A 17,731-nucleotide genomic window follows, 5' to 3' on the forward strand; every position below is an offset into this window, starting at 1 on the left:
ACGAAAACATGAAGATAGACGGCAAAGTCGCAATCGTCACCGGGGCGTCGTCAGGTTTCGGCAGGGCGCTAGGTAGGTTATACCATAGATCACCTGGGGATGATGTCCGCGTGATGGCGGCAAACTGCGTTTACATATACGTGACCTCCCGCTGACCGTCCTTCTTCTTTACAGCATGGAGATTAGCGGGGAAAGGGTTTGTGTCACATTGAACGGTATCGGGAAAAACGATGTCCTCAGGAATTGACACTCGAAAACACTAGAGCGAAAGTCGTTTTGGGCGACATATCAGACGCCGCTGGTACAGCGCTAGAGAAGGAGATCAACGCCAAGTATGTGATCGCCAATCTCAAATTGGCGATTTGCGCATGTAAGGATTCATTGTTAACGATCATCCCGCACCGATAGATATCCCGGACAAGCCATCTTCCGCGTCTGCGACGTAACAAGCAAAGCCGACCAGCAGAGACTCTTCGAAGCCGCTAAAACCAAATGGGGCTCCATCGACATTGTCGTCAACAACGCCGGAATAGGGGAAAGCAAGCAATTCGACAAGGACGAAGAGGACATATGGGTCAAAGTCCTCCGCATCGATTTGGAGGCCGTCATCATCGGTACCCGTCTCGCGCTCACCGAGATGATTGCGGCGGGCAAAGGCGGCGTCATTGTCAACACGGCGTCTCTGGCGGGACTGTACCCGCAATGGAACCAGCCGGTGTATGCCGCCGCGAAGGGCGGGGTGGTGCATTTCACGCGGTCGGTTGGGGAGTTTGCGAAACGCCATGGGATTCATATCAATGCTATCTGCCCGGGTTTCTCGCCTACTGGCATTCTGGTATCTGCCGAGAAGGTGTGCGCAAGTGATGCGAGATTGAACCACTCAGCGCGAGATCAGTCTCCTAACGTACCCCATCATCAACTCCATAGACACTCGGCCCACTATTCATGAAAGCAACTCAAGACCGCGTCCCGGTGGAGCAGGTCATCGACGCATTCATAATGTCCATTGAGGATGACACCCTCTACGGTCAGAGCATTCGGATCACAAAGCAACTGGGCATTGACCTGTACAAGTGGAGATCTGCCAAATCCAGTCTGTAGGGGGAACAAGTTTAGCTTGTCTTTCCATAACGATGATTAGATCCAGCGGCGCTCAAACAGCTCCGTCTGCGACCAACAATAGCCGGATCATTGTAGGTACATAGGGCCTTTGGGTATGGAAATAGGGATGCTCTTGGATATGCATTAGGTCTATGTGTGAGAGAGTCTATGTACTGTAAGGAGTAATGTAGATAAATGCTACTTGACTACGAAACGCATGTGTGCTATCTGTGTGTGCGCCAGAAGTAGCTACCGCCGTGCTCTTTTTTGATCGCTCGATGATGAAGATTGTGGTGTGTTCTTGCGCTAGATATTGGAGTTGAGAGTTAGCCTTAGTCAAAAGATGATGCGCTGTCACCACTTTTGAGCATACCTTGCGACCAGCCTTCCCGGTATCCGACCCCTGCTCATCACTCCGCTCCCTCTTCCGCTCAGTCTTCCGCTCTCCATCATTCGCCCCGTCCCCTTGCGGAGCCTCCACCCGCGGCAACATATTCCCCGGCCTCCCTCTAACCTCGTCTCTTAACCGCGACAGCCGCTCCGTCCAGGACTTAATCATCCGCCGCCCCGCTGCGTCCTCGATCAAATCGCGCCAGGCTCGGTTTCGTTTCAGTGTTTCCAGGTTGCCCAGGATTATCAGAGAGTATTTGGCTCGACTTAGTGCAACGTTCATACGGCGGATGTCGCTGGTGAAACCGACGCTACCGTTTGCTCGTACGCAGGAGAGGATGATGATTTCTTTTTCCTGGCCTTGGAATCTAAAATGATGGTGTCAATATCTGCACAAAAAGCGACTGGATTCCCTGCCGTTCCTCAAGTTCTTCAGCTTACCCGTCCACGGTATTGACATCGATATTCTGCATCATCTCGCGGGTCCAGCCCTTCCTAATAAAGGTGTTCTTGATCTCCCTGACTTGTTTCTTATAAAACGTGATAATGCCTATCTTCCCCGCAAAATTGTAGTCCGGGAACCTCGAACACAGCACCTCCACCAAATCCACAGCCAACCGCGCTTCGTCCAGGTTGAAGTACGAATGACCTCTTCCAGTCTGCTCGCGTCCGTTGTACATGTCGATGAGCTGGTAGGGTGCAAACATCGAGTCCTTGTGCCACGGCGCGGTGCACAATTCCGACATATTGGGCGCGTCTCGCAGCCGTCCCTTGTAGAATCCTTTACTGACGTAGGAAGATATACTGGGATGCATGCGGTACGAAATACTCAAGAGATGCGTACCGTCGGGGTCATTGTTCATGAGCCGCTGGAACAGGGATTGCTCGTACGAGTATGACTGACCGACTTGCGAAAGCACTGTCGGCGGCAGTTGCTGGGGATCTCCGACGAGAATGCACTGCTTTGCGCCGTACCGCAATGGGATCAGGGTGCTAAGTTCCACAGACTGCGCCGCTTCGTCCACAATCACAATGGGAAAGGTGAGCTCATGCAAATCCCCAAGGACATCGGATCCGGCTCCGCTCAGCGTTGACAAGATCACGTCGGCCTCCATCAGGACTTTGAGTTTCTGCTGGCGACGGTACTTGTCTCGCGCTTGAGATGCAGCAGTCTTTTCCTGTCGTTCACGCTGCAACTGTTCATGCAACGCAGCGAGCTTCTTCGTAATGGTCGAGATCTTTGCATCGACTTTACTCGCCTCCTCTGCTTCGATTTCGTTATCGTCCTCGCGAGCACGAAGGCGTTCACGTTCGTCCTTCAATGAGGTGATGGCTGAACGAATGTCCGCCATTCTGTCATCTTCCTGAAAGTTGCCAGTTGTCGCCAGGATGCCCTCCAAGATCGCCTCGAGGGTAACGTCGCGAACAGAGGTATGAATGGATTCAGTTGTTCCAATGCGAACGACCCTCGGCACAAACGTGCCGCCTCTCGGATGCGGGATCCCTTCCTTCAATCGGCGCACAATCTCGTCAATTGCCGCGTTACTCGGAGCGCAACATAGCAGTCGATGCTTGCTGTTAGGCGTCACAGCCTGGCCAGGCACCTTGACAACGTTCTCTCGTGTCAGCAAAGCGCTAATCAAGCCAACAATAGTTTTCGTCTTTCCCGTTCCCGGTGGGCCTTGGATAAGGGTGAACCCCGTTGACTGAGCGACAGCCCCCGAGATCGCCGCAGCCTGAGGCTCGTTCAGGTTATACCGTGTCATCATGAGGCGTACGTCGTCCGGTCTTGGATGGAACTTCCGAATCTTGCCAGGCCGCAAGACATCCTTGAGTAAGCACAGCGATGGTAAAGCGCACAGGGTCCCGTACTCCCGGATGGATGTTGTCATGGAGAAAGTTGAAAGGAGGGAAAACTTGGCGCCGGCTCGTAACCGAGGGGCAAGAGCCGCATTCACGCTCATATAGACCCTGGCTATCACAATGCCCTCATCGGCTTTGAATGACACGTTTGTGATTTTCGCCAGGAAAGATTTCCCGCTAGTACTCTCATGTCCCTGGCGCGGAACCTCCACGTCCGTCACGTTCAGGACGTCGTGTTCGGAATACCCTCGTAACCGCATTTGCTTCCCTGGGGCAGTGAAGGTGAGATCGTGGAAAACATCCACCGTCTGCACATTTGTCAACTTGAACGTGAGAGCGTCTCCTCGGTCAACCTCGTACTTGCTCTTCTGCATTTGCTCCCAGCATTCAAGCACTAATAATGGCTCGAAAACAGAGACATACTCTTGCTCGCCGCCTTGAAACGTGTTCGGAATGTTCTTGAGGTCGAAAGGGAAGTCTGGCGGCTTTTCGCCTTCCATGTCATAGTTCCATTGTAGAACAATCTTGTTTAGCGTCGAGAGTTGCCGAAGGGCCTGTGGACGATTATCTCCTGGCGTGCGAATAGGAATCCCGCGGGAGACCGGTTTTGCTGCGACGCCTTGTCGATTGATCATCTGTGTAGTTGACTTCGGCCGAGACGCGGATGTGCCGAAACTGTCTGGATCGCGAGCAATGATCGTGACCTCGGGCATATTCCGCTGATAGGGCAGATTAAGAGGGCGGTTCGGCGGAGGTACAACAACACCCGAGGGAGGAGTTCCCTCTTTCTTCGACTTGCGGGCAGACGGCGCCTTATCCTCTTTCATTTCTTCCCGTAGCTGCTGCAGTTTCGAAAGCTTCTTGGGCTCCGCAGGCTGTAATGGTTTCCTACCGAAAGCATATCCTTGTCCTCTTGATGCCGTGGGTGTTGGTTTTGCCGCAATGTCTCCGGCAAGCTTCTCCCAAGCGGATCGTACGTCTTCATCGCGCGAGACAAACGTGTCTAGCGAGCTCTGGCCATTCCGTCGTTTGTCTACATTCCGCTCCGGGGGCTTCGGCGTGAAGCGCGCGGCATTCGGGACAGTCTTGAACGAGCTATCAACTGCTTGCGATGGGGCGCCGGAACTAGGTACTGGTATGTCTTCCACCGTAATCACTGACGTCGACTTTTCGACCGTGATCTGCCCCGCGCGAGGACTTTCGAAGTTGAGCGCCTGTTGACGTGGCGCCTTGGACGCGCTACGTACGATGACATCAACATCATCCGGTCCATCGGATGTCAAATCCACCACTGACGGCACCGGGGTTTTCGATTTGGCAGCCTCGGAAGCGCGAGCAATTCGCAAAGCTTCAGACTCGGTGAGGGGTAATCGGGACTTTAACGACTCTATTTGACTTGATGAGAGGGCTCCTTGATCTTCGTCTGTGAGCTTCCTGAAGACCTGTGCCACATCGGGCGGAATCGGCTGGTGCAGGTTCCGTTGAAGACTCAGGAGCTCTATGATGAGCGTAAACGCGACTTCCTGCGTTATCTCGTCTGCGCCGTACAAGCAGGTCACGAAACTTTTGGCGCTGACTGCAAAAAAGTTTGACCGTATTTTGGGGAAATCAGTAGCTCGCGGCGGTGGTAAAATTCCCAGTGCAAGCTCCGCGGCAGCCAGAGCCCCTTTACGGACTTTCTGAATTGTCAAGGCTCCCACACCATTTCTCGCCCAGGAGTTGGTGTTGTGAGCTGTACAGTGAATAACAGTGAAGACTGTTTGCCAGAGCTCCCAGTCCACGGACCCCAAGTCTACCATCTCGCACAAGATGCGGGACAAATAGCTCATCGCTTCCTCCACAAATGCACTGTTGCTAGCATTCTCTCCACCCATGGCTGCTGTTAGAATAAGTAGATCCAGTAGCTGTTTCACCGTCTGTGCGTCGAGCGGTCCTCCTATTGTGAGAAGGGAGTTCATGGCATTGCATGCGGTCTTCGACGATACCACGGAACTCTTGCGCAGGAAATGTTTCCGGAGAATGTCGCTTACAGTCGTAAATAGTGCGGCACGGGCGGAATTTTGCCATTGCTTCGACTCCTCCAAGACATAGGAAAGAACAAAGTCGCTATTTGAACCCGTCGCGTCGCCAAAAGCACATGATTCGATCCAGAAGCTGAGCCACCGGAAACTAAACTCAGCCGGCCAAGACCCTCCTTTGCGGCTGCGTTGTCTGAACGATTCGTTTTCGAAGATCCCCCGGATGACCAGATTTCTCTGCTCGAGCGGTAGGGAGTTCAAAATGGTTGCAGGGCGCGCTTCAACCAGATCAGCGAACATGGTCAGCACAGGCCAGAAATCCTCCTTCGCCACCGGCAGCCGTGTTCGGACAAGTATGCCGATATCCACCCCAGCCCTCGTCTCAATAGTCCGGAGAACCTCATATTCTGATGCTGAATGCCAATCTATGGCGCTAAGAATAGCGGAGAACCCCATCCACAAAGCAGCTTGATCATCCGTGTAATTGAAGGTCGCTGTGTGATGCTCATCCGTGTGGGGGTTCAAACGGATAAGATAATCGGTCAAAGTCGAAAGAGTAACTTCATCCGCTTCGGTTAGGTAAAGTCGGGCTTTCGCAGTCTGCAAAGAGCGCTGAGCCCATCCCCGGAGGTCAGCATTGGCATGTCCGACAACCACTAAAGCACCCGCGTCCACTGTGGAGGTATTTATTTGCAGCGGCGAGGTGTGTTTTCCTGAAATCAAGGTCAGAAGGACTTTCACCCAAAGCGCGTCCAAAGTGCGATTCTGCAGAGATTCTGGCATTGTACAAGTGGTTAGCCGAGCAATAATACGTCGAAGTACACAGAATGTCATTCACACCGCTCACCTGGAAATCTAAAAATCTCTTCGAGGACACAGAAGATCTTCTTCCGCAACTTTCTGAACTCGGGCGCCGTAATGGTGTCCGATTTCAAGTCATACTGCGTTTGGAAGGACGAGAGCGTAGCATGTTGTCGCTCAAGGTCCCAATTATGTATCCTATCGAACAGCTGCCGCAGCGTTTCTGGGGTAAACTGGGAACCCCATCGCGAGCGAAACTGCAGCTTTGCTTGGTAGTAGTAATGTAAACAATCGAAGCAAGTGGATAACTGTCGCCCTAGCTTGTTCAGAATGCTCTTCACGGGTTCTTCGATGAAATTCTTCGGGGAGAAGTAGCCCAGAAGTTCCACATGGATATCCGGGGTTTCAGGATGATGTAAAATACACTCGCTTTCCGGGGTCTTGGCAAAGAAGTTTATGGCTTCTCGAAGGAATGCGTCCCGGGCATCACGATCTACATTTGAAACGATGATATGAGCATGAGCATGGAAATTGGGCATGAGTTCTTTGCGCGACGGCGCCGGCGCAGGAGAGAAGGCCTTGGGACATACCGTTGGAATTATTGAGGTGACGGCGATGGGCTTCCAGTACCAGTTCAGCACTCATCGCCAAAGGAACTTTAAGACCGTGTTATTGCTCCAGTCGCCGCAAAGGCGCCAGGCGTCGTGAAAGTACTGTACCCCGTTTACACGAGGTTCAATAGTCCAATAGGTAGTGTCCAGCAAAAGCTCAACTGAACTGGGTGCTTCGTTACCGCCGACCTATAGAACCCCGAGCGAAATGACGGATATGAGCTGTACAAGTCGGAGCTTGGAAGTAGCACTTCTCGCGGTGGCAGCTGAGAAGAAGAGCGGGTAATTTGGGACGGACGAGCATTGTCGTCCACTGGGAGGTGGGAAAATAGTGAGGGTGGAGCCAACCTTCAACTTGTCCGGAAGACGACGCGCTCGAATTCAACCGCGACTGACAGGGCACTCAGGGAGCTTAGAGAGCTCGAAGTGACAGCACTGCTTGCGCTTTCCTCTCTTTCCTTGCCCGACTGACGTCGATTCCCGACCTTGTGCCTCAAAGCTCAGCATCTAGGCGCCATAGATGGCTTGAACCGTGCAATGAAGGTATTCACGGGCTGTACAAGGAGTGTTGAAAGGCTTTTCACACCTCGACGGGCACCAGCACTGCTCTATGCACGAATGCGGCCCTGCCCTTTTTCGCTCACGAAAAGAAACCTACCCTCCTCCCTGGTTTATCTTCTGCTTGTTCCTTTTATTTTGTGCATTAATGACATCCGATTTCACTCCACTCCTCGGTCATTGGGGGTCTAGGTTCACGGGAGAAACTTCAAGAAGTAGTGCTAACACATTGGTCTCCACTGTTGCGACTATCGATGCGCTTAGCTTGTCAAAACAATTGACCTGTCTCAGGCTTGCATCCTCCACCGCATAAGTGACTCGCAAAACATCCCGCACGTCTTTAGGACCTCCTGAGAGATATTTTTCGATGATACCCTTCGCAGCTGTTTCCAACCGATCCTGCGCCAGATCCTCGTCGTCATCACACCTGGCAGAGTATCGGCAGCGCCTTATCAGATCCTGGCGATCCATCTTTGAGAGCAGTTTGGATGCACGCACGCACCTGACGGACGCTCGGTAAACGACTGCTCGCTTCACTATCTCATCATAGCATTCGATCAATTCTATCGCCTTAAACTTCCTCGCTCCCTCATCCGTACGCGCCCACGCCTTGAACTTCTTTTTCGATTCGTTGTCCGCATCTAAGGCAAGCAGTTTGGCAGGCTTGTTTGCACGAAAATCAGGAAGTGGGTGCGATGTCGATTGCGATGTTGCTTGCTCTGGGGCCACTTTCTTCGCTGCCTCGGAAGCTCCAACACCACCTTTGCCTCGATTTTTGCTCCCTTTGGCCCCCATGATTGAGCGGGTTGAGCGGGTGTGTCGAGGGTCGAAGGTCAAGACTGTCAAAGACTGTCAAGACGAAAGTTGAGCTCAAATTCGAAAGTGTGGCAAAAATTGCGCTTCCCCTACGTAATTAGGGAAACGGCGCACGACTTGGCTCTTCCGTCGTTCGCCAGAATCACACCAAGGGAACGCTTATATATCTTCCCATTACTATTATGGCACCTCACAAAGGGTGTGGTGGTATGGTGACCCAGCAGCAACGACGCAAACGAGAAGCTCCTCATGCCATTGTTCACAGCATGGCTATCGAAATTCAGCATACCCACACCAGTGACACCACCGTGCCAGGCCAGAGCTATGAGCAACTTACGATAGAGGAGTTTTCTGCGGTGGCCACTGTCAGCTCACAGATGATTGCTCAAGCCAATTCCCACTTTGCTGCATTACATACATCTGCGAACGGTTGACGAGAACCTATCCCCTTCTCACATCAGGAGAATGTGGGTCCTGATAGCCTCTCTACTTCACGAGTCGAACATTGCGCAAACCGCTTCCAGCAACATTCGCAACGGGGATATTGGAGGCAACGCTGCTTACCTCACAAACAAACATACAGTATCTAACAGTGGAATTACACCCTTCTGGTACTGGAATTGCATTCTGATAACACTGGCGCTTGGCACAGTTGAATCTTGCTTTCCCTGCAGACGTGCAGGTCGCGAGTTCAATTCCCACTCCCAGACAACTTCTTTGTTCAGATTATGACGCCTGTCGCGCTAGGCGCGGCGTGGTAACTACTGTCGCGCTCGGCGCTTCGTGGGTGTTAACTGAACAGCACAACTACAATAAGTACCGCAACAGAAAGCTACCTTAACCAATCCTCAAGTCCTTACCCGCTCTCAGCTCGAGCCACGACCACTTTTGCTCTGCCTCACGCTCCTTTTCGTTTTATTCCTCCCATTTCACACAGCCCAATCTCGGCGCTCTGGGGAAACCACCAACCTCGCAGTTTTCGTTTCCTGGCGCTTCTTTGCGGTCATCAACCTCCCAAGAAGCTTACTCCTCACTCACAACGGCGTGGGCACAAAACAAGAAGGTAATTCAATCTCATTTCCCGCAGCGTCGAGGAAAATATTGTCACCAACTCTCCCCAGAACCAGTTCAGTTCAGTTCACAATGGTTCAGTTCAGTTCACAATGGTCAAGCCTTGCCCTAAAACCCGAGCCGTCCAGCGGCGACGGTTGGGTTCTAGACGCAGCACCCGCAGCGGCACTCGGAGGCGCAACAACGCAGCTTCCTCGAACGGTAACGGCGGTGCTGGTGCGAACGGGGATGGCAGCGGTGGCACTGGCGATGGCAGCGGTGCGAACGGCGATGGCAGTGACAATGGTGGGAATGGCAACGGCGAGAGTGACAACGGCAAGAGTGGCAACGGCAGTGACAATGGTGGAAACGGCAACGTCAGCGACAATGGTGGGAATGGCAACGGCGAGAGTGACAACGGCGAGAGTGGCAACGGCAGTGACAATGGTGGGAACGGCAACGGCGGTGATGGCAACGCCGAGAGTGGCAACGGCAGTGACAACGGTGCGAACGGCAACGGCAGCGACAATGGTGGGAATGGCAACGGCGAGAGTGGCAACGGCGGCGGGGGCGACAATGGTGCGAACGGCGGCTCCAACGGCGGCTCGAACTTCAGCATCGGCGGGTGCATCAACATGTCCATCTCCAACACCCTCAACGAAGACAACATCCGTAACCGCCTTCGCCCGCGTAGAGTCCGAGTTCAGTATACGAAGGAGGTAGAAATCAACCTGGACCTTGATCTTGAAGAAGCCGACTTTGAGTACGGTTATGAAGACGGCAATGACGACGACAGCGACTACGAAGGCTGTGGAGGGAAAAGGCAGAGGGGAACCGTGAAGGAAAAAGAAAAGACTTCAAAGCGCAGAAGGATCCCTTCTGGCCCCGCTCTCCCAGAGATGGAAGCCAGTGTTCTCTTTTCCCGTAAAATGCGCGAATACCTCTGCAACGAGGTAGTGCGTGCCGTTGAGAACAGTGTTTGGATCTTTGACGACGTAGCGTTGAGTGAGCTGGCTGCGAAACCGAAGAATACTGACTGCACCAACTCCAGCATTGAGGGTTTGGACGATATCGAAAGTGGGAGGGAGCCGTCAATTGGAGTGGACAAGGATGGGGATGCGTTGTTCATGTTCCTCCCTGGAATCATTGGGCCGGTGTGGCAGGCGGGGTTCGTGAAGGCAGCCGGAAAGGTGGTGACGAATAGGAAGGAGGAGGATTTTGAGAAGCTGTCAAAGGATGTTCGACACCGCCACCAGCCAACGGATGCCAACGATGTCACCAGCAAAAAAGCCACCATGCACATCGGAGTGTGGCAGACTATGTATGGGGACGTTATGACTGCACGCGCATGCACCGAATCGGGCCCTGCCCAGTGCGACACCTATCACTTCATCCGTGATCCCAGTGTTGAACGCATCAACTGGCTCCTCGGCGAGGCTCTTCGCCTTACCGACCCCATCGCCCATTACCGTCTCACTCAATCGATGACCCACCTCAGGCCGGATTTGAAGCACTTCTGGGCTGGTACTAGGGCCCCCCGAGTCAATGCCATGAATGTTTTGGTAGCGAACCACCAAATTGCACCTCATCACGATAAACGCGACATTCCTTACGGCTGGGCACCGATGTGCTGCTTTGGGACTTTTACGAAAGGTGGAAGATTTTGCCTTCCCGATCTCGGTATCATGCTGCCTTACCGCCCCGGAGATATTTTGCTCATTTGCAGTCAGGCTCTGGAACACTTTGTGGAGACGTGGGCTTCAGACCCTGCCGACCCACGGTATGCATTCTTGCAGTTTACTCATCAAAAGGTGTTTGAGCTTGGGTTGGAAGGTTTCAAGAACTTTCACAACAACCGGGAGTTGGACGGAGAGCTCGCTGCGGAGATGGTCAGCAGTCGCTGGCCTCACCTGCCCCCCATGTGCAAAGGGAATGGTCATCATATGAAGATGGACGAAGAGGAGCTGGAGTTGCAGAAGGAGGAGGGCAAGAAGTGGTTGGCGGATAAGGAAAGGAAGGGCCGGAAGAAGATGAAGCTGGAGGTGAATACCGAGATGAAGACGGAGGAGATGATGAAGTTGGAGTACCACTAGGATCGCGTTGCATCACACTGTATGTAGAAAGTAGCAGTGTTTATATATATAGTAGCGTGTACTAGGAGCGGTGTATATTTTACAATCACACTTTACATTTCACGATCACGGTGGAAGTAGGAAGCGTATGATCTTGGTGAGAAGGGTTTGTCCCAAATTGTCCTTCCCCCACGCGTCAGATGGACATAGCAAATAAGTGGCAGTCATCGGTCACCGTCCAGGTCCTGCCCAGGTCCGGGTTGACGTTAGGGTACCTCTATCCAAGATCGGTTTGTCGGTGGCCGTAGGAGGTTGTTGAGCCATCGATTCTTGAACCCAGCCTACTCCGATGGAATGGTTGTTGTCCCTGGGTGATATGTTGGGTAAGCCAGCAACCGCTGGAGTAGATATACCACACCAACTTGGCCCAGGATATACGACCTTCCGCCGGCAATGCCATGACGCTCCTCTCTCTCCAGTGGAGCTCCTCTCCAGTGGAACGCTCAAATTCCACCTCAAACGTCCCCTGAACCGCCACCAAGCCGACTCTACCGTCCCAACCAGTGGCACTGGCTCTCCCGTTGCCCACCTAACCTCGCCACTGCCTTGGCCGTCCTTCGACAACAATTCGAATGACCGACAACAGTAGAAGAATCCTCAACGGGCGACGCCGGTCTCAACATGCGATGCCGGTCTCAACATGCGACGCTGATGCCAACACATCCTTCAGTAGCGCGCGATGGACCCACTCAGGATGACTCCAGCGCGCCGGCGCCTCCAAACCTACGACGAATTTCTATGCGAGACAGTAACAAACGCAGCTTCACCGACAAATAAGCAACCTCCCATGGTAGTCCATTGTACTCCGTTCCCACCGTTGGAGGAGCAGGCAGTCGAAGAGCAGTGCCACCCAGATACCTGCCGTGTCCAGAGTTGCCGTGCGTGAGGAGTGTTAAGGAATGCTCGCGCCCTGGCTTGCGCCGGGTTATCGCGCGCCGCTCCAGAAAGGACTCCACACTACGGGACACGTGTGTTTGAATAACTCCTCCGTAACAGATGCATACTTCTGTATGCATGCATACGCACCCGTTTATGCATGCATATGGTCCATCACGTATTGCAGATCCATAATGCATATATACTGATGCCCATTCCCCATTCCCCATTCCGTGCACATGCATTCCCCGTTCCCCAACACAATCACGAAACAAGGAAAATGCTGGTCATAAGTTCGCGTACGTTGATGACTCAATGACTTGATTATTGACGTGCCTTCTGCAGCATTTATCGATCCGCAATTAGGCATCCGCAATACGGCTCGTCTTCTGAAACATCGATATCACAATCACGTCCTTGCCCGCCATTTTCCTCTGGCACTGCCGCACCTTCCTACCGTTCTTCCGCTGTCACCGGGTCTTTCCCTCATCCGGCACATCAGCAGCAGCTACCCAGGAACCAACCCTTCCCACAAACCATATTGTGCTGCTGTCATGGATACCATGGAACCAATTTCAATGATTCCAATTCCTGATGGTATGTGCCGAAAGACATTACTAGTATTAGAAACTGTCGAATTCCGGGTACAGTAAGCCAATTATTGACGTGCCTTCTGCAGGATTCTTCAACGCAATTAGGCGAGCAGTCCGCTCAGCACTTGCTTCGGTTTTCTGCGTCTCCAGTGCATTGAAGCAACGCAGCACCGCTGAATCGCCTGAATGCACACCTGAATCGCCTGAATGCACCGCTGAATCGCCTGAATGTACCGCTGAATCGCCGGAATCGCCTTAACCGCCCGTCATGCTTGGCAACAAGCAATTCAAACGCAAAGCTGTTCCGCAACGTACCCGACTCTACGGTCAATCTACTCCTACTTCCACGGCCGGCCAGAAGCTTACCCATGCCGACTTGAAATGGCTCCTGCAGGAACAACAGGACAACTTTAGAGCCATGTTCAACAACTTTCTATCACCGCTTGGTGATACCATCGGTCCGCTCGTGAGGGATATCATTCAGGATGAACTACGTTCGCAATTGGGCAGGACTCCGGTGAACCTCACCAACATGACAGCCAGCACTTCAGCCACTTCAGCGGCACGACCAAATGCAACCAAACCCGCCAGGAGAGTACCGAAGGGGCTCAATCAGTTAGTCAAAGAGTTCCTCAATGGCTTTATACCTGGGTATTCAAGTCTCACACCCGCCGACGTGACCAAGTATGGCGCTGGAAACACGGGGCCAGGCAGCTGCTGACCGACCTCACCAATCCTCATCGAACAAGGCCACAGTTCGCGGCAGTAGAGGACGCCATCTCGAGCTTCATGGACTATGAGCCCAGATACGCCAGCATAGTCTCGCCAAAGTGACTGACGAACTCCTCTTGGTTGTCCGCAACCGACTCACCAATATGAAAGCTGGGCGAATCAAGGTGAAGTCTTAGTCAAGGGGACGATGTTGATGACGAGTAGGCCTCATCTACACACAGGTATGTAGTAAGACAGACGACTCCGTTCTCAGCTTTTATTCACTGGTGTGATTCATCTAGGCAATTGGTGCGGGAATCGTATATACCCCATCGTGAAAACTTCTATCCCCAGTACTACCACAAGGTTGGAGGTCCATGGAATCTACGTCAAGTGGCTCGGAGGCGTCGATGTCAAACAAGTCAACGTCTACAAGCTAAGGCATTCCACGTTATTGACCGGATGCGTTTTTAGATGTATATGAACATGTACATAGCAATTGTGGGTCTTTACAATGTTTTGTTTGCTCATGCATACGTATGCATATGGGAACGTTTATGCATATATTGAGGCTGTTACTCACGCATGTACTGTATATATATACCACGCACTTCGGCTAGGGTGCAGTTTAGTGGGGTTTGCCCCCGTTGTTATGAATGGGCGGAGCCGATGGAAATAGAGGCGACTTGTGGTGCAGGTTGTTGACAGGTAATGGTATTCAGACCGAAACAAGAACTAGAACAAGACTAGGAAGAACTGGTGTTGATCTGCTGGGGATCAGGAAGTGGGGAGCTCAGGGGAGGCGGCTATTTATGTTTTTCTGGGAAGGCTGGGGAAGCGTGGGGAAGCAGAAGGGTACGGAATGAGAGGGAAGCCAAGAGAAGCGCCAAGGGTGGGGAAGCATAGAAACAGAAGACTGGGGATGGGGTGGCTACGCTGAGGCTGTGGGCGGGTACGTGGGGAAGTATGGAGAAGGGTTTGTAAGCGCCGAGTGTTGGGAGGTGTGGCTACGTGCGGCTGCGTGGAGAAATTAAGGCAGTGGCAGGTGTGGGGTAGCGCGGCTGCGTGCGGCTGCGAGGTTTGGCAGATGTCAGGTTTTGACAGGGAATTGACATTGACTGACTGTTGGGATGCTGTCATGAGGTAAGCGCATGGTATGGACGCGTCGTCCATAACATCACCCCCTCCTTTAGCCACGGCGTCCGGATGTTGTTTTGATGTTGGCAGGCTTTGGTCGGGGTTTGTCGGGGTACTTTTGGTGGAACTGGGCAACAAGCTCTTGACATCGGGCAAGGTGATCCACTGGCTCCCATGTGTTCTCCGAGCTTGGCCAACCCTGCCACTTGATGAGGTACTGAAGGTGCGTGCGTCGAATACGGGAGTCAAGAATGTCTTCCACAATCCATTCCTCCTGTCCTTCGACTTCTTCTGGTGGGGTGGGTTCTGGCTCAGTTCGCTCCGGAATGGTGAAACGTGGTTCAAGAAGGGAGACATGGAAGACGTTGTGAATTTTGTAGGATGGGGGAAGCTTGAGGCGATATGTGACCGAGTTGATCTTCTCTGTGATTGTGAAGGGGCCAATCTTACGGTGATCAAGTTTCTGGGAAGGTCGGAGAGTCTTGAGATTCCGCTGTAAGAGCCAGACACTGTCCCCGGGTTTCATGTCTGGGCCAGGTGCCCTCTTAGCATCGGCAAAGCGCTTCATGCGTCCTTGGGCCTCCTTGAGCTCAGTGGCAAGCTGTTCATGGATTTCCTTGAGATGGTTGGCACGAGCTTCGGCTGCAGGATTAAGGGATTCGGTTGTGGTGGCGGAAGCCAGACTGAATCGAGGATGGAACCCATAGTTGGCGTAGAAGGGGGTTGTCTGGGTGGCGGAGTGGATGGTGTTATTGTAAGAGAACTCAGCAGAAGACAAGAGTTCCTTCCAGTTATCTTGTTGATAGTTGCAAAAGCAGCGAAGGTATTGCTCAAGAATCTGATTGGTCCGCTCGGTTTGTCCATCGCTCTGGGGATGGAACGCCGATGAGAGGTTGACCTTGGTTCCCAGGAGAGCGAAGAGATGTTTCCAGAAGTGGGAGTTGAACTGTGGGCCACGGTCAGATACAATATCGTCGGGGAGTCCATGGAGCCGGATGACATGGTGCCAGATCAGATCTGCAGTTGACTCAGCGGTGGCAGTTTTCCTGCACGGTACAAAGTGCGCCATCTTGGTGAACCGGCAGATGACAACGAGCACAGAATCAACCCCATCACTGGCGGGTAGATCCGTGATGAAGTCCATGGAAATTGACCCCCAGGGGCGGTCAGGGACCTGCAGGGGTTGGAGGAGACCGTAGGGCTTGTGTCTGCTGGTCTTGGCTTGAGCACATACGTCGCAGGACCTGATGTAGGACTTGACAAAACGCCACTGGCTAGGCCACCAGTAGTTGCGTGAGATGAGCTCCAGGGTCTTTGACATGCCGTAGTGTCCTGCCAAACGCGTGTCATGCATGTCCCGGCAGATCTCAGCACGGAGCTTGTTGGTGGGGACGTAGACAAGGTTGTCGTACAGCAGAACCCCATTTTCCTCGGAGAATCGCTTTATCCGTTCTTGGTCTTCTTGAGATTGCTGGGCAGTGGGGGCCCTAAGCTGTCGCCGGATGGTTTGCGCAAACACATCGGATGCCAGGGCAGCTTTGATTTGGTCAAGGAGCAAGGAGTCCAGTGGGGTCAGATAAGTGGCGGCCAGGCGGAGATGGTCAGGGGTGAGGATCGTGGTTTCCTGGGAGCGGAATGCTTCTTCCCCCTTCCCTTAGCTCGTATTCAGAGCGACGAGAGAGGGCGTCAGCTTGGTGTTGCTGGGTACCAGGGCGGTATGTGATGACAAAGTCGAAATCAGCAAAGAAGATTGACCAGCGGGATTGGCGGCGGTTGAGGGTACGGGAAGTCATGAAGTACTGGAGGTTCTTGTGGTCACAGTAAACGATGACCTTGTGGCGGGCACCAATGAGGTGGTGTCGCCATTGAGCAAATGAGTCTTGGATAGCCAGGAGTTCCTTGTCGTAGATCTCATAGTTGATTTCCTCAGGAGTAAATTTGCGGGAGTGAAAGGCTACGGGGTGGAGTTGATCTGTGTCATCGGGTTGAAGGAGGACGGCGCCAAGGGCAAAGTCGGAGGCATCGGATTCGACAATGAAAGGCTTGTCAGGGTCGGGGTGAGTCAGGATAGGTGCGGAGGTGAAGGCTTTCTTGAGGGTTTCAAAAGCTAGGTGTGCAGCGTGGGTCCATTTGAATGGCAAGTCTTTGCGAGTGAGCGTGGTCAGGGGTGCAACGATCGCAGAGTACCCTTTGATGAATCGCCGGTAGAAGTTGGCAAAACCAAGGAAGCGCTGGATGCCTTTGACATTCGTCGGGGGTTCCCATTCGGTAATGGCAGCCGTCTTCTTTGGGTCCATGGAAATGCCTTGCTGGGAGATGATAAACCCCAGGAACTCAACAGAGTCACGGTTGAATTCGCATTTTTCCGGTTTCGCATACAGCCCGTGCTGGCGGAGTCGTGAGAGCACCTCTCGGACGTGGTTGGGGTGGTCTTCTGGGTTTTTTGAGAAGATCAGAATGTCGTCAAGGTAGACCACAACAAAAACGTCGAGAATGTCACGGAAGATTTCGTTCATGAGGTGTTGGAATACTCCAGGGGCATTGGTGAGCCCAAACGGCATGACATTATACTCGAATAGGCCGTAGCGACATCGGAACGCTGTCTTCCATTCATCCCCTGGCCGGATCCGAAGAAGGTTGTAGGCTCCCCGGAGGTCAATCTTGGTGAGCCGGCGTGCCCCTCGAAGACGATCCATGATGCTGTTAATCAAGGGCAAGGGATAGCGATTCTTGATGGTGATATTGTTGAGTCCACGATAGTCGACGCACAGACGGAGGGAACCGTCCTTTTTCTTGACAAAGAGGACTGGGGCACCGGCGGGAGACTTGGAGTGCTTGATGAACCCCTTAGCTAGGTTCTCTTCAAGGTAGTCACAGAGTGCCTGCATTTCAGGCTCGCTGAGACTATAGATCGGGCCGAACGGTGGCTGTTTGCCCTCTTCTAAGTCGATGGGACAGTCGTAGGGTCGGTGCTCTGGGAGGGTATCCGCGTTCTTCTTGGCGAAGACGTCCGCAAAATCTTGGTATTCTTCAGGAATGATGGCCTTCGGATCTTTTGGAGGAGTGGTCGCCAG

The 17,731-nt window shown here is 52.9% G+C and overlaps 4 protein-coding genes across 4 annotated transcripts; 2 read left to right on the top strand and 2 right to left on the bottom strand.

The window, feature by feature from the left end:
* Positions 1 to 8: 8 nt before the first annotated feature.
* Positions 9 to 1,101, top strand: EV422DRAFT_563039 (uncharacterized protein; the record flags this gene model as incomplete). The annotated part of the gene is made up of 5 exons (XM_053072021.1): positions 9 to 72; positions 175 to 196; positions 264 to 332; positions 409 to 850; positions 928 to 1,101. 5 exons carry the CDS (start codon positions 9 to 11, stop codon positions 1,099 to 1,101), a joined length of 771 nt encoding a protein of 256 aa, XP_052930202.1.
* Positions 1,102 to 1,267: 166 nt separating this feature from the next.
* On the bottom strand, positions 1,268 to 3,989 carry EV422DRAFT_491309 (P-loop containing nucleoside triphosphate hydrolase protein; the record flags this gene model as incomplete). Its single annotated transcript, XM_053067521.1, has 2 exons — positions 1,268 to 1,859; positions 1,933 to 3,989. The coding sequence occupies 2 exons, from the start codon at positions 3,987 to 3,989 to the stop codon at positions 1,268 to 1,270; spliced, it is 2,649 nt and encodes an 882-aa protein (XP_052930203.1).
* Positions 3,990 to 6,162: 2,173 nt separating this feature from the next.
* EV422DRAFT_19308 (uncharacterized protein) lies at positions 6,163 to 7,257 on the bottom strand. The gene is made up of 2 exons (XM_053065222.1): positions 6,764 to 7,257; positions 6,163 to 6,666 (listed from the first exon to the last, which is right to left on the bottom strand). Exons 1-2 carry the CDS (start codon positions 6,816 to 6,818, stop codon positions 6,203 to 6,205), a joined length of 519 nt encoding a protein of 172 aa, XP_052930204.1. The 5' UTR covers positions 6,819 to 7,257; the 3' UTR covers positions 6,163 to 6,202.
* A 5,820-nt stretch (positions 7,258 to 13,077) lies between these two features.
* Positions 13,078 to 13,986, top strand: EV422DRAFT_575264 (uncharacterized protein; the record flags this gene model as incomplete). Its single annotated transcript, XM_053073204.1, has 2 exons — positions 13,078 to 13,762; positions 13,823 to 13,986. The coding sequence occupies one exon, from the start codon at positions 13,078 to 13,080 to the stop codon at positions 13,528 to 13,530; it is 453 nt and encodes a 150-aa protein (XP_052930205.1). The 3' UTR covers positions 13,531 to 13,762; positions 13,823 to 13,986.
* Between the last annotated feature and the right edge of the window lie 3,745 nt (positions 13,987 to 17,731).

Source organism: Fimicolochytrium jonesii, assembly GCF_025526975.1.
Source record: "Fimicolochytrium jonesii strain JEL569 chromosome Unknown EV422scaffold_1, whole genome shotgun sequence".
Lineage (NCBI taxonomy): Eukaryota > Fungi > Chytridiomycota > Chytridiomycetes > Spizellomycetales > Powellomycetaceae > Fimicolochytrium > Fimicolochytrium jonesii.